Source organism: Pangasianodon hypophthalmus, chromosome 23, assembly GCF_027358585.1.
Source record: "Pangasianodon hypophthalmus isolate fPanHyp1 chromosome 23, fPanHyp1.pri, whole genome shotgun sequence".
Lineage (NCBI taxonomy): Eukaryota > Metazoa > Chordata > Actinopteri > Siluriformes > Pangasiidae > Pangasianodon > Pangasianodon hypophthalmus.
This window is the reverse complement of record NC_069732.1, coordinates 8,514,550-8,529,695: the sequence shown is the minus strand read 5'-3', so window position 1 is coordinate 8,529,695 and position 15,146 is coordinate 8,514,550. Positions and strand designations below refer to the sequence as shown.

Genomic DNA, 15,146 nt, shown 5'->3' with positions numbered 1-15,146 from the left:
ATATATATATATATATAAAATGTGATGTACCTTTAAAAACGATTTATCATACACAGTAAAGGTACAAAAAACTAAAGGGTACCACCCCAGTGATAAGGGAAGGTACTTCTATCTGAGAGTGTAGCATGTTTATTTAGAGGTGTATTGTATTGGGATGAAATGTTCCTCAGATGAGGAGAATGAGAATCCTAGATGAGGAGAAATCTGGTGGACTGCAGGCTGTAGTCTACCACCAGTTGGTGTGATCAGTGATGGAGCCGCACCAACTGGTGCTATAAAAGCCAACAAGTGCCTGGGCATGACCTAACCAAGCACAGAATGAGTCAGTTACATTTCCCATTGTTGCACCGATGTTTTTAAAGCCGGTGTATAAACTGAATGAATGGTTACATTCCTCTCCAGCAAACCGCATTCCTCTGTACACACGCGCTGCGGCACAAACCCGCACACCAGCCAACTTTCAGCTCACGCAAGATCCTCCTTAAATGCTGTGTGCGGTTTCTGCTGCCATCACAGCACGTTTATTGTGCAGCAACTTTCTCAGGTATGAAGAGTCAGAGGGAAGAGCACTCACCCCGAGACGACCATCCGTAAACCCGCGGCTCCAATAAGCGCGCGCAGCTCCGCAGCAGCAACGCACAAGCACGCACAAATGCGTGGAAAAAAACCAAAACAAGAGCCGCGGATTCTTCTGCCTTCAGTCTGTGATATAAACAGTCTGCGATCACACTGAGCTTTTCTGAGCTGTGGCTCTCCACACAGTGCATACCGGTGTGTGGATCCGCAGACTCCAGACATCCACTCCTCCTCCTCCTTCTCCTCCTCCTCCTCCTCTGCTCTCACACTGGGGAGGAGTGACAGATCAGTAGTAAGGAGCCGCGCAAAGCCTTATGGGAAGTAGAGTTTTGGCGCTTATACCTCTCTCTATCTCCAGTGAATAACCTATAACGCGTTTAAATGCATCTTATTATCAGTATTAATGCTTCAGTACAGTATGAATCTTTATATAGATATAGCACTTCTTCTCACAGGACACTGGAGCTGTGAGGCAACAGCACTACTTTGGTGATTCTGCCATTTGTGGTACACTGATATTACATAGATACAATGTCCTTCAGAGCAACATGTGTGTGTTTCAGATAAATATCTTAGAGCACTTAGAAAACAGCTTTGTTTTTGCCCAAACCCCACTTTACTTAGAAATCTAAATAGTAATATTTTCCAAATCCTTTGGTTTTGGCATTAATTTATGAATCATCATGACATCTTTTTCCAAGTCATGGATTACAATGTCCCACTGCATTTACTCAGCCCTGTTACCTCAATACCTTCATCCCTGTGAACTATCTGGAGTATTCCACTAGTCATATGTTCAACAGGAAGCTCATGAGAAGAAGAAGGGTAAGTTCTCTCATTATTTTTTCTTCTTTATTTTCAAATATATTTATGACCAGGTCACTTTGAAAGTACAATCCTGTTGCTTTCAATCCTGTTTTAGAGCAGAATTGTCAGCAAAGAAACCTTGTAAAAATTATATTGTTGCACATTATCAAAAAACACATTTTCTGAATGGTTAAATTCATGTTTTCATAGATTCATAGATGTTGAAAAATTATATTACAAAAAAAAAATTTAAATAGTTACAAGGACTAAATGACTATGAATTGAGTTTATAGTTAATTAAGTATTTTGGTGTATTATTAGAAAGGTCTCTTTCAATTTTACAGACAAAAGACATAAATAAACAGGTGAATTTTGTTCATGCTGCCAGTGTAGCCTACTATTGTCAAGAAAAACTACATGCATTGTTCTAAGAAGGGGCCTTATTAATGCACATATACTATAAGAATTCTCTTAAAGCACTGAATATGAATATGCTGAATATGCACTCACTATGCTCACTAAACTGAATATGCAGAACTTTGACTTGTGTGCCTCCTGCTCAGAAAACCTCACACACATCTATATTTAGCACACACAGCACTGTAAACCCAAAACAGCATCTTTAACCCATATTCTTAAAGGCTGACCCCATGTCTTCAGAGTGTTAAGTGATTGCATTGTTGTGTAGCAGCGTAACTAATTTTGGACTGCATGATTCAGCTCTGACCACAGTTGTTTGTGAGAAAGGAACCAGCGTTCAGAGGGTGTTTAATAGGAAACACAGTCTACAGCCATTGGTCTAAATATAGTGCGCCTAGTGTGCAATGTGTTTGCATACTCAGAAAAGAGAATCTTGTCAACAAAAATTACACACACTGGGTGGAAGATTAAACTATACACTCAGAGGAAAAATATGTTATTTGTTTCAGGGATAGTACCCTCAATAATGTGCTTTTTGTAGCTGGAAAGGTGAATGTAGTGAACATATTTAACTTATTTAAGGGACAAATCGATTCCAAGGACCATTGTTGCGTCTCGGAAAGTAAAAGTATATAGTTTATACCTTGGTGAACTAACATGTACATCTACAGAGAATTTCTTCCTCTTATTGACCATCACCACCAGGTACTATATCTACATGGCTATATCTACAATCTATGAAAGCACTATATCTACAGGACTAGCTCAAGAATGTCTCTAAAGTCTGTTCTTTCTTTCTTTACAGTCTTTTTTTTTAACACATAACAAGAACACATCAACTCTCACAGGTTTTACAGTGAAGTCTACAGCTAAACTGAACCAGACTCATTTGCTGCACACACAAAGAATGAAGGAAGATGGCAGTAATTCTCACCTTGTCATCTCTCTGTACCATTTAATCCATCTAGAAAATAGCTGAGTCATGTTTGACCATCTCCCCCTTTCCCCAACACAAAGGCAATTCATCTGCAGTGCTGCTGCAGTCCTGGTTCTAGTGAGTCCAGTGTGAAACTGTAATTAAGAATAATGAAAATCTGATGTTTGCTTTCTAGGACTGATTGTTATTATGGAAGCATTTTGATTGAGTGCTGTAATATGAACAAACGCATAATCAGCATCTGGGTTCTTAGTAAGGATTTTTTCTTTTAAAAGATTGCCCTTCATTGCAGACAAAAAACAAACAAAAAACTCACCTGCAAAATATTCAGAACATATGTTCTAGATTCACATCTACAGTATCATCACATCAGCACTCAAGGGACTGTAGAAATAGTAGAAATAGTAGAAATGCAGATATTTTAGACTGTTATGACTTTCCCAAAGCTAAACATGCCAAGAATATTGTGCTGATCAGCACTGCAAAACTATTCAATAAGGCCTAAAGGTATGAGTTTGAACTGAACATACAAGCAGAGACATTACTTACATTAATTTGTACACACACACACATTTTTCATATATATATATATATATATATATATATATATATATATATATATATATATATGAAAAATGTGTGTGTGTGTGTGTGTGTATATATATATATATATATATATATATATATATATATATATATATATATATATATATATATATATATATATACACATTACTATGTATCCTAAATAAATAAAGTAATTAGACTGAACTGTAGACTGTAGGATTGAATTGGATCTAGATAGTAGTAGGACTGTAGGCAGAAATGAGAAATAACCCATTTACACAAAGTAGCATTTACACATTCATGTAAATCCCAAACATCTTGCGCCATCTAGTGGTCACAAAGCTTACTAACTAATTAGCGCCCCTGTACCGTGCTTCACAGCATCAACTACTTTTTACACCAGATTATAGACATAAGACATAAAAAACTACTGTAAACAGTAACATTTAACACGTTCAGGCTCTTGTTCAATGAAAATCTCACATTATCTTTTCAATCATTGGTGCTACACTGAAAGGTCCTATGTTTATAATATAACAACAATGCATTATACACTGTAGAGGACTATACTGTATGTACAATAAGCACAAATAAGAAAAATTTATGATGTTATACAAAAATCAGCTCCAAAATACCTAATCTGCCCCACGTACAGTGTTTTTACCACGTGCAAATTATTCATATTATTGTTTTTTTTATTATTATTATTGTCACTATCAATATCACTGCACATGATACTTATATAATAATACATTATATAAGTATCTTATATAAGTATACACACACACACACACACACACACATATGTATATATATATATATATATATATATATATATACATTCCCAGATGTCTATTTTATCTATTTAACCACTTCAGGATAATTATACATAATTTATAATTTATCCTTATTATATTACATTATTTATTATATTATATTTACTCTGGTATATTGTGTATGCCTCTCTGTATACCTTCTGATATAAAGTGCAGTGACTGTGTATGCGTTAAAAACAAACAAACACATAAGACACTACTGAAGTGCTGATGTAGCTATACAGTCGCAGGTTAAATAGTCAGATACTGTATATAGCAGGGTTCACGGTTTAATCCCAAATGGCTCTTTTCTCCCTATATAGGCGCACTACATAGGGTATAATAATAAAAATAATAAGGCTTTTACACCCAGTGTAGTGTACTACAGAGAGTCGTTTGTGACGCACCTCGTGACGCGCAGTTCAGAGTTCATGGTGGAGAAACATGGCGGCCTCCAGAGGAGCTGTGGTGTTAAAGACGGTGAAGAAAATTATCGTACAGTTTTGCCCTTTTGAATCCAATGTTCGCGCCACACGGTATGAGTATTGTTTATTATTAGGCATATTTGAAATGAGAGTACAATAATTTGTTGTGTTGGTAAAATTATAAATTATATGATAAGATAATAAAGTGCGCACGGAGCAGACTGAATTATTTATATGTAATTAAATGAATAAATGAATGAATAGCAGTGTGTTGTCTGTACAGGAACAGCAGTCATATCAGATGCTTGTTAAGTGCGGAGATCTTTACTATATGCACTGATGTGTAGCCTGCATGATGCACGCTTTATTTTAAGCAGAATTTATTACTTTTCTTTACAGTGTTTAAAAATATTAAAATGTCTCCTGTCTGTGCTATTACTGAACATGCTGCCCCTCTCAAATCTAACGTGGTAGATAGGTTTAATCAGAACATATCAAATAAACCTGTAAATTAAACAAGCTATGTAGAATAACAAATGCCCAGGATTACACTACTAAATAGTTTCTACATTTTTATTCTTAAAACTGTCAAGATCTAGAGTATCAGTATGGTTTATATGCAAATTAGAAACCTATTCTCCTGCTGCATAGTTACACACTAGGTAAAGGAAACCTCCATCCTGAAACACATGAAATACACTTTATGGCCAAAAGATTGTGGACACCTGATCATCATGGTGCTCATACGTGGTTCTTCCCCAAACTGTTGGCACAAAGTTGGAAGGACACAGTTGTATAGAATGTCTGTGTGCTGTAGATTTACAGTTTCACTTCGCTGGAAATTAGGGGCCCAAACATGTTTCAATGCTCCTGTGCACAATGCAAGCTCCATGAAGACATGGTTTGCTAAGGTTGTTGTGGAAGAACTCAAGTGGCCTGCACAGAGCTCTGACCTCAACCTCACTGATCACATTTGGGATGAACTGTAATGCTGACTTCACACCAGGCCCTCATGCTGAACTTCAGTGTCCACCCACTTGTGCTGTTGTGGCTGAATGGACAAATCCCCACAGCTACAGGCCAAAATCTAACCTTCCCAGAAGGGTGGAGGTTATTATAGCAGCAGTGGAGGAACCAACTCCGTATAAATGCCATGGTTTTGGAACGGGACGCTGAATGGGCAGATATCCACATGGTACTTGGCCATATAGTGTATGTTCATATTGAAATATTTGTGATGTGCTGAGTGATTCTGGTGGTAATTTGTTGGTTAGTGCTGTACTTTCATTATTCATGTGAGAAGTTAGTGGTTGTGTGCTGTACTGTCACAGAGGGACATTGCTAGCACAGTTACAATAGTCTTTAATAGGTTAAAAAAAATCAGTGATCTCAAACATATAATCTAATACGAGAGTCAGGTTTCACTGTTAGCTCCTAAAAACAACCGAGCAAGAGCGTCTTTTCTCACTCACCATTTTCCAGCTATGTTCAAAATCATATTAACGAGAAATCAAAAGTAGAATTAGTGGAGAGGATCATGCAAAAAGTAAGACTCAAAGTTCCAGAATGCAATGCAGCACTGTTGTTCAACTCAGCTAGCTGGTGATCTATGACATGAAAAGCATGATGGCATTGTTAATGGCACAGTAGTAGCATGAAAGCTGAAGCTTTGTAAGCTGATCTGTTTAGGCAGAATCTGCTGATGAGGAGATGAGAGAACTGGACAGACTAAAGGAGGCTCTGGCGCCACTGTCAGCAGGTAGTCAGACAGCATTGTGGGTAATGTAGGAAACTGTTAACCAAAGAGAATCTAGATCAAAGAACTCAAAATTTCATTAGAAAGTAAACACTGGACAGCACTGAAGATCACAAATGAATTATAATTTAATTTATAGACTTATTAATTTAATTTATAGAATTATAATTAATAAGTCTATAAATTAAATTAATTCTAATTCTATAATTATAATATAAAATCTTTCCATCTTGGGTATTTCTTTGTTAAAATTTTCCATCAAAGTAATTAGAACTTCCCCAGTGGTATTACAGTATTTTTCTGCACTAGGACAGGGCTATATGACAATATAATATCAGTATCATGATAAATTATGTCACTCTAAGATATGGTGGGTACTATGATTACAAATAATAATAATTACAAACGAAGACTTTAAAGCAGCTGATTTGATGTTTTAAAATTTCAAAGCTATAAAATATGAAAATTTTCCTGAATTCTTAATTGTCCTCCTTGTTAGTATTAATTTTTGTTTGACATTAAAGCATTATTAAACTCAACTGCTGTTTTGCATGCAGTTTGTAGCAAAACTATACAATTGTGATGCATTGTAGAAATGACTTCAAGTGTTGTGATACATCATCCACACTGTCACACTGTCCAAACAGTCTATTTTGCATAATATTTTGTTTCAGTATCAGTTTTATTTGTTATTTATAATGAAATATGCAAATGAAGATCCTATAGGTGTCATTTTATATAAAACTGTTAGTTGCAGGAAAACATTGTGTACCTTTTGTTATAGGCTGCTTACAGTTCAACAACTCTTGACTTCTTCCACAGAGACTTTCTCGCCTTGGTTGGATCAGAAAAGGCCAGAGCTACAAACATGAACTGTGAAGTTATAGCAGAAGTGAAACACGACCGGTCAGAGCCTATGATCGACATCACGTTCAGTAAGTGACCTCGGTTATGAATTTCCATTGTGTGCACTCTGACATAGAATGGTTACATTAAGTACATCAGGGAGTAATTGTCTTGAACTATAGCTGTATTTGTCATTATATTATAGGTCACAATTCTTGACATGACAGTGCTTTTGTTTTCAGTGGACGGTGAAAGGTTAGTGATGAAAGGAGCCAAGCTGACAAGCCAGGAGATGCTCTCTGCCCTACAGACACGCTGCATTGCTAAAGACCCTCAGTCTAAAGCCTCAGGGAAGAAGTAGATGCGTACTGTATATGTATTTATGCTTTGTGTATATTACCTTTTCATTAAATAAAACTCAAATTCTCAAGCTGTCTTGCAGTTGTTTACATGGCTGGTTTTGATTAAAAAGAATTAATGATACAGTTGACATTGTATAAAATATATAAAATCAGTGACCAGACTACATGGAATAGTAGTGTGTGTGTGACAATTGTTTCACAAGGCAGTTTTTGCCCAAGTATCACGCTTGCTTCAGTGGATAATCTCACCTGGATACTGTAGACTTGTTCTTACAACCTGCTGCTGTAATAATAAAGACTGGCCTGTGCTCATCTCAGGACTCTTATTCACAATATACTCATACTGATCATCCTTTCAACACACTTAGTACTGATTGTTTTCTACGCTTCTACACCTGTATACTGTAAGGATTTATAACCTCACTAGGATGAGGATGAGTTCCCTTTTGTGCCAGGTTCCTCTCAAGTTTTCTTCCTTTCGAGTTTTTCCTTGCCACTGTCACCCCTGACTTGGTCATTAGGGAGGTTTTCTGTGACCAGCTTTGTGAGTTATACAAATACAATTTTGTGTGAGTTGAGCAGAGTTGCAGCGGTTTTCCACAAGTAACCTCGCTGCAAAACAAAAAGTCCACCAGGTGGAGATGGACCTGATCCAGTCTGTCTACCTGGGCAGAGCTGAGCCAAACGTTCAGGGGATGGTGTGTGTATCAGGGTGGTTAAGTGTGTTTAATGTGTTGGTTAGGGTTAAGCTTATAGAAGGAGTTGGATCAGCTCCAGGTCCACCCCCTGGACTTTTGGTTCTGCAGCGAGGATCTCTACATTCACGGGCCACTTTATTACACACACCTGCTTTGCTGGTGCATCTTGTAGGTGTACAGTTAGAGACTATGGTTATTTTTTATTCTACAAGATTTGTGCTAATCAGCCAGCCTTTCACCAGGGTCAGTTTCTGACTTCTGTTGACTGGATAATTTTAGTTTCTCAACCCAGTAATGACAGTGAGGTATTCAAAAAAAAAAAAAAACCCCTTCATCACTTCTCTGCCACCACCAGTGCTTGTTTGTTTCTTTCTTTTCATGATCTGAATTCTTTAATCCCACTCATGAACCTTTCCCTCATTCTGCACAGCCTAGCGCGCGAGAGAATGCGGAATGACGCTGGGTGACGTTTCACGCGTTGATTGGACAGCCCACACGTGCGCGTGCTATAGAAACAGTATAAAAGCGCGGAGGCGGAACGTATAGCGTCGTATTGGTTTCCAGTTAGAGGCTGAGGTTTTGTAGTGTGTAGAGTAGGAGCGAATATTCAAGTGTAAAGATGGTGGATAAATTTGTGGGAACATGGAAGATGGTTTCCAGCGAGAATTTTGACGAATACATGAAGGCACTGGGTATGTTTGCTTAACATTTTTTACATGTGAATATGTATTAATGACATAGTTGCTGTGTGTTTGTTGTGTTTTTGGGCTGTGACTATATAAATGGTAATATGAACTATCCTATTTAAATCCTACTAAATAATAACTGATAGTAGGTGATGTTGTGGTCCATGTCATTAAGTATAAAATTTGTAGTCGTAGTCTATTTGCTGTCATTTTGTTATGATTTGGGCTGTGACTGCAAGTTTTGTACAAATATGCAATGCAGTGTATGTTATTATCTATAATATATAATACACTTTCAGAAAAAAGATATTGACCTATAGCACTGGCTATCACTGGGTGAGACCCTACTTTTAGTACGCATCTTTCACCTGGGAAAGTAAATAGCATGTACATTTAAAAGGCAATTAATTTATTAAGATAAACTGATCTCTGTGTGTTTTAAATGAATTTCAAAAGTGCAACACATTCACTTTCACAGGTAAAAGACACATATTACAGGTACAGAAGATGTCTCGATATCATCCCAAAGAAAAGCCATGATACAGTTTAATATCATAACTGTTATTAAGTATTGTATTGATTAGATTGACTAAAGTGAAAATGAACTCATTTTCCGCTCTTCAGGTGTGGGTTTTGCCACTCGTCAGGTAGGAAACAGGACCAAGCCCAATTTCATTCTCAGCATGGACGACCAAGGACTGATATGCATGAAGTCGCAGAGCACTTTTAAAACTACTGAGGTCAAATTCAAGCTCAATGAAGCATTTCAGGAGACCACTGCTGACGACAGAAAGACCACGGTCAGTAATGATTTCTGCTCTCCTGACAGGTTACTTAATGAGTGCAGCTCTGTCGTAGTCTGTGGACTTGTGTGAGAGTGTCTCCTCTCTGTGTGCAGACCGTGGTGAGCCTTGAGAACGACAAACTCATGCAAAAACAGACCTGGGATGGCAAAGAGACCACACTAGAGAGAGAAGTGACTGATGGAAAATTAATAGCGGTGGGAATTGTATTTTTTGCTTTAGAAAATAAGAGGACAATTATGCTTCTTCATTTGAAAAATTTTCTCTTCCATTTATGTTCTAAACATTGTGTTTTGCAAACATTTTGCAGCCAAAAATCCATAGACCCCATGATCTTAGCACGTCATTTATTTTATAACCATGATCCAACAATGCATATATGGACCCTATGCAAGATATTTTATCTTAGACTCAAGTTGACATTATGCTTCTTTTTTAAGTTATTGAGCTTTAGCTTGAACCCATTTGATTCAAATGACTAGTCAAACAGGCTTATGACTATAAAAGTTAAATACTAATTACAAGAACATTGATACTAGTATGGTTGGTATATGTAATGTAATGACACTGTTATAATAGCATCTATAATCAGACCTAGCTTAGAAAGCGTAGCGTAGTTATGAAACTTTTTTCTTTTTTGCTGAAATCTGATTTCTTCCTTCCTCTGCAGACATGCAAGATGGGAGATGTGGTGGCGGTGAGGACGTATGTAAAAGAAGCATGATGAAATGATCCTGGCTTGATATTGGAGATGCCTGGCTCAGTTCAATGAGCAGTCATTTAATTTCCTTGTTTTCTTGTATTCATTTTTGACACCAAAGCCGTTGCATTCCAGTGTATTTTAAGATGCATTGAGATTAATCATTGTGGTGCTTTGAATAAAGTTTTGATCATATCTGCCTTTAATGATTTTGTTTGTTTCTTTATTTAGCCTGTTTAACTGTGCATATCTTGGCTATCATATGTGATAGCCGAGTATCAGTAAGGAAGGGACTCTCTCAGATTCCCAAACTTACACCAATCCTTATCCATGTTAAACTGATCATTGTAGCATCACAGCATTTTGAATACACTGTTCAATACAGATGGATTTGGGCTCCAGTTTTAGGAACTAACTGCTCCATGTACTTGTAACTCTCACCAATTTTGGTAAGTTTAATGGCACTTTAATAAAGCAGAGACGTTATTGCTCAACAACTGAACAGCCTTAAATAATAAATGTTATTTAACTACTGAGTGAAGAGTCTATATGAAGTGAAGAGTCTATAATACTGAGTGAAATAATCTAACAGCAACATTCAAGTAAGAATCCTTATTTTAAATCTAATCCAGAAAGGTCAACATATATTGTACAGTAATTACATTTTTAAAATCCCAGAACGTGTCACTGGGTCCAGACTTGCCTCCTCACCCTTGTAACTATACTGTACCTCTTTCTCTTTAATAACATGCTTTAAGATGAATAACTGAATAATAAGCTGGGACTTTAATGTTTTTATTTTTGTCCCAGTTAACTGTGAGAGCACTGATAATATACTGAAACTAAATCTCAATAATTCTCTGTGTTGAGAGTCACAGGATGTTCCTTCTTTTCCTTTTTTTCCTTAAACATTTCCTTTTAGCGCATAGTTTTAAGCTGTGTAAGGAAACAAGAGCATGGGTCGCCACGCCATCGTTCCCTTTGACCTGCACTCGAATCATAGAATGTTCCACTCATGGCCACTTTCCCAGGAGAGGAAAAAGTGGAGATGCGCTGATTGCAGTTAACAGCAAAAACAGCTGAAACAGGTGCATTATGGGCCAATTCCCTACAAGCCCCTTTATTCAGAAAACACAATGCACTTTCCTATTCCCGAGCCTGTATAAAGTTTAGATAATGGGAGGTGGTACTGGAAAAAACCTTTAATGATAATCAAATACTACAGGATTTGTTTCCAGTTTCTCTCCTGACCAAGCTGAGATCAAATGAGGAAGACATGTGATCTTGATTTACTTCAGATCTATTTATTATCATTGTACAGGAAACCCTTCAGAGATCACGGAAAGGATCAGTGCAGCTCTATCTGTGTGCAATAAAACAATGTATGTGTGTTTCTGGTGAATTGAGTGAAAGTTAAATTCTCTTTCATGGGATTGATTTGTAATAAAGTTGGACAATGTTCATAATGGGGAACAAAGGTTGCAGTGTAAGAGTATTCAAGGCTGGGTCATGTTTTTGTGTGAAAGGGGAAACGAGAACTGGGGCGTTGGGGATGCTCTCATAAAAATAGCTTTTATTTCTATATATGTGTGGCATCCTGGGAAAACCTTGAAAATGACAGCCTTTACATTTATTACCTAATCCATTTATGGAAAAACAACATTAATACCAAAATCTAAACCCGAGCCTCATCATCGCTCCTTCTCTCACCCGATTTCTGTCCATGCTATTGATGGGGAAATAATTGCTGATTAAGTCAGTTTTTTTTCTGTTGGCTAAATTTTTTATTAGATTATTTAAACATTTGAAAGCTTTTTCTGCTGTCATCTGTACAGCATGTGTGAGTGTTGTTCTTTGTTTTGATGATGTGTTTGAGCATCACGGACATTTGGACAACCGCTATTTGATTACAAACTGAATTAATTAGGCTTACGTTCATTTCATTATGGCATTTAACTATCCAAAAAGTTGATTAAACTGTGAGAAAACTCACTTAGCTAGCAAGGTTTTAGACAGCTTTAGGCAGACTGCAGGTTTTACCACTGCGTTTGTTAAACTGACTCCTTACAGAACACGATCTTTCATGTGTTTATGTTTTCTTAAAGTAGCGATGGTAAAGCATATTTTTGGCAAAAAAAACTAATTTTTTTTTTTCAAAATTTAGATTTCATGTCATTTTTGGTTGTTTTCTACAATTTGGCATGTTTTGAGCAAAATATCATGAGCAATGCACACAGAAATCTCACAAAATATTACACACAGAGTAATGGTATATTGATCATTTCGTTTTACCCCAGTAAAGAATTAAGTACATTTACACCACGTATGTGCAAATAGATTATTATAGGCAATACTGGGTAACATTTTTTTCTATTTCAAGATACAACATATTTTAAAATTGTTTACAACTATAGACCTTCAGAATTCTGTATACAATGCACCCCTATTGTCTCTGTGTATTGTATCCCGGGTGTACACACATGACATGACAGGAAGGTGAACTATTGTAGGCTTTATTGATACAGTAGGCTACTGCGGTGTCACTTTGACTTGGAACCTGTTTTGCCTGGACAGACAGTTATTATAGAAATGAAGTCATATCCTCTGAGGAACATCTGGAAAGCTACACTCCAGGACACAATTCCCACCCTTCCGTTGTCCTTTCTTATTATCAAACACACAATGCTGTTATACAATCCTGCCTTGTCTAGTCAAATCACAAGGCCAAGGCTACTGTCTTCTATCCCACAGTTTCCAGCATCCTTTGGTATTCAAACAACACCTGAGGTCATGAAATCCATGGTCTAAGGTCATACAATTCAGTGGGACCTGTGCCATTGTAGGAATGTGTTTAATTGTTATTGCCTGTGCATGTTTTGCTAATCCTACCCTGATTCATTTTTGATAGAGCAAATGCACAAGTCAGACACTTGTTAAGCTCTCTGTAATTACTGTTCAGTTTATCTGTAGTCATGCCAACATGAGCTTAACCACTTTAACACTTAGCTTTCCAGCAAACACATGTTATTAGAATGTTCTGTACATATTCAACAGTTTCTACCTAGGTTAGATGGTTAGAAGGTAATGTTCCAGAAATAATGTCCCTGAAACCTTCTAATAACATTGTGAAGCAAACCATTATTACAGCAAATGTTTTTAGGACATTGCAGAACATCTTGCAATTAAGACATTGCAGGAACATTATTTCTGGAATATTTTTAACATTCTAAGAATGTTAGACTGTAACATTCCAGAAATACCATTCTTGCAATGTTTTTGCAATGTTTCTTGCAATGTTTTGCTCCACAGTGTTATTAGAATGTTGGAGAAATGTTATTTCTGGAGTGTTATAGTCAAACCTTCTCAATACTTTTTAATACTTATTGAAATGTTCCAGAAACAATGTTCCTGAAAATTGTTAATTCCTGCAAAAATTGACGTTCCTGCAATGTTCTAAAAACATTTGTTATAATAATAATAGCTTGTTCACAGTGTTCCTAGAAGGTTGCAGGAACTTTATTTTTAGAAAATCATAGTCTAACCTTCTTAGAACCTGTTGAATTCTTACTGAGGTTTTTGGAAATAAACTTTATGCAATATTCTAATTGCAAGATGTTCCTGTTCTAAAACATTTGCTGCAATAATGGTTTTGTTCACAATGTTACTATAGGTTTGCAGGAACATTATTTCTAGAACATTAATATTTAATCTTCTTAGAACCTGTTGAATGTGATCCTTACTGAAACGTTCCACAAATATCATTACTACAACATTCTAATTCCAATGATAATGGATAATGATCTCAGAAGGTTGCTTACAAAACATTCCCAGTCAGACAAATATGATGTTAAGGAAATATTAGTGTTACATTCCATCCACTAAAAAAAAAGTTGCAGCAATGTTGTAAGAATGTTTACAAATGTTATGTAAAACCGTTCTCTGAACACCCAGAAAATTTGACAGATCTTTTGAACATTTTGTTCAGAAACCACTCTACTAACCTATTTTTTCTGTAACATTATTCAGTTATTCTTCAAAGCATATTATTCAGTAACTAAAGTAAGGATAATAGGAAGCGTGTGTAGCTTTGAGCATGAAGAATGTAAATCTAGACCTGCTTATGGGTTCCGAGAGTTTAAAAGGTTGATGATTCTTGTCTCAGAGTGTTGGGTGAAGGCTGTAGTTGAGTTAGCAGACGTAGGCAGTCAGTGAGAACGAAGAGATATAAAAGGTCTTAAGTTCATGCCTTTTCAGTTCCCCACTGAGAGTCGGGGGTCAGGACTACTTTGGATAGAACTAACGAGAAGCTTGTTACCATGCAACCAGACTTAGCAGGATGCCAAAAGCATTTATATTGGAGGTGGTGACTGAGTGTTCATCTCTGTTCAAGAAAAAGTCACTCACAGCATAGTAAACATCTTGCAAAAAAGATTTCCGAGTGCTTTTTAAAGTTCTGTGGCATAGTGGAAATAAAGTAGAACCAAGCACCACCACCTTCATCTAGGATTAAAAAGCAGAGCCAGTATCTTTGAGAATTTCTCAGAGATTTCATAATGTCTTATACCCTTTCAGGCTGTGATATTTCAGACACAGGCCCATGTTAAACATGAATGAGATCCACTAAATGGGTGATGAACGTCTCAAAAAGCTCAGGAGCCTCACCATGATATTGGAATTCTTTCCGATGTGAATAAAATCATGCTTTTGAACCTGCCTCCCACTTTCACTCAGGGCATGTAATCAGTCAC

At 36.7% G+C, this 15,146-nt stretch overlaps 3 protein-coding genes across 4 annotated transcripts in view; 2 read left to right on the top strand and 1 right to left on the bottom strand.

Moving 5' to 3' along the window:
* The window catches only part of pag1 (phosphoprotein membrane anchor with glycosphingolipid microdomains 1), a 46,637-nt gene extending 45,803 nt beyond the window's left edge, over positions 1 to 834 (bottom strand). For both annotated transcript variants that reach the window (XM_026929702.3, XM_026929699.3), the window contains exon 1: positions 575 to 834. The gene's annotated coding sequence lies outside the window, so the exon portion shown is untranslated. The remainder of the gene's footprint in view (positions 1 to 574) is intronic.
* A 3,671-nt stretch (positions 835 to 4,505) lies between these two features.
* Positions 4,506 to 7,579, top strand: mrpl53 (mitochondrial ribosomal protein L53). Its single transcript, XM_026929968.3, has 3 exons — positions 4,506 to 4,658; positions 7,126 to 7,238; positions 7,392 to 7,579. Exons 1-3 carry the CDS (start codon positions 4,567 to 4,569, stop codon positions 7,508 to 7,510), a joined length of 324 nt encoding a protein of 107 aa, XP_026785769.2. The 5' UTR covers positions 4,506 to 4,566; the 3' UTR covers positions 7,511 to 7,579.
* A 1,166-nt stretch (positions 7,580 to 8,745) lies between these two features.
* On the top strand, positions 8,746 to 10,604 carry fabp4a (fatty acid binding protein 4a). Its single transcript, XM_026929359.3, has 4 exons — positions 8,746 to 8,901; positions 9,520 to 9,695; positions 9,794 to 9,895; positions 10,369 to 10,604. Exons 1-4 carry the CDS (start codon positions 8,829 to 8,831, stop codon positions 10,420 to 10,422), a joined length of 405 nt encoding a protein of 134 aa, XP_026785160.1. The 5' UTR covers positions 8,746 to 8,828; the 3' UTR covers positions 10,423 to 10,604.
* The last annotated feature ends 4,542 nt before the right edge of the window (positions 10,605 to 15,146 follow it).

What these genes read in the sequence shown, in the direction of transcription:
- mrpl53 (XM_026929968.3), top strand. Translation starts at nt 4,567, where the DNA reads ATGGCGGCCTCCAGAGGAGCTGTGGTGTTAAAGACGGTGAAGAAAATT. An exon ending in TCCAATGTTCGCGCCACACG is followed by an intron (nt 4,659 to 7,125) that starts GTATGAGTATTG and finishes CTTCTTCCACAG; the next exon opens with AGACTTTCTCGCCTTGGTTG. An exon ending in TATGATCGACATCACGTTCA is followed by an intron (nt 7,239 to 7,391) that starts GTAAGTGACCTC and finishes TTTTGTTTTCAG; the next exon opens with TGGACGGTGAAAGGTTAGTG.
- fabp4a (XM_026929359.3), top strand. Translation starts at nt 8,829, where the DNA reads ATGGTGGATAAATTTGTGGGAACATGGAAGATGGTTTCCAGCGAGAAT. An exon ending in CGAATACATGAAGGCACTGG is followed by an intron (nt 8,902 to 9,519) that starts GTATGTTTGCTT and finishes TCCGCTCTTCAG; the next exon opens with GTGTGGGTTTTGCCACTCGT. An exon ending in CTGATGGAAAATTAATAGCG is followed by an intron (nt 9,896 to 10,368) that starts GTGGGAATTGTA and finishes CTTCCTCTGCAG; the next exon opens with ACATGCAAGATGGGAGATGT.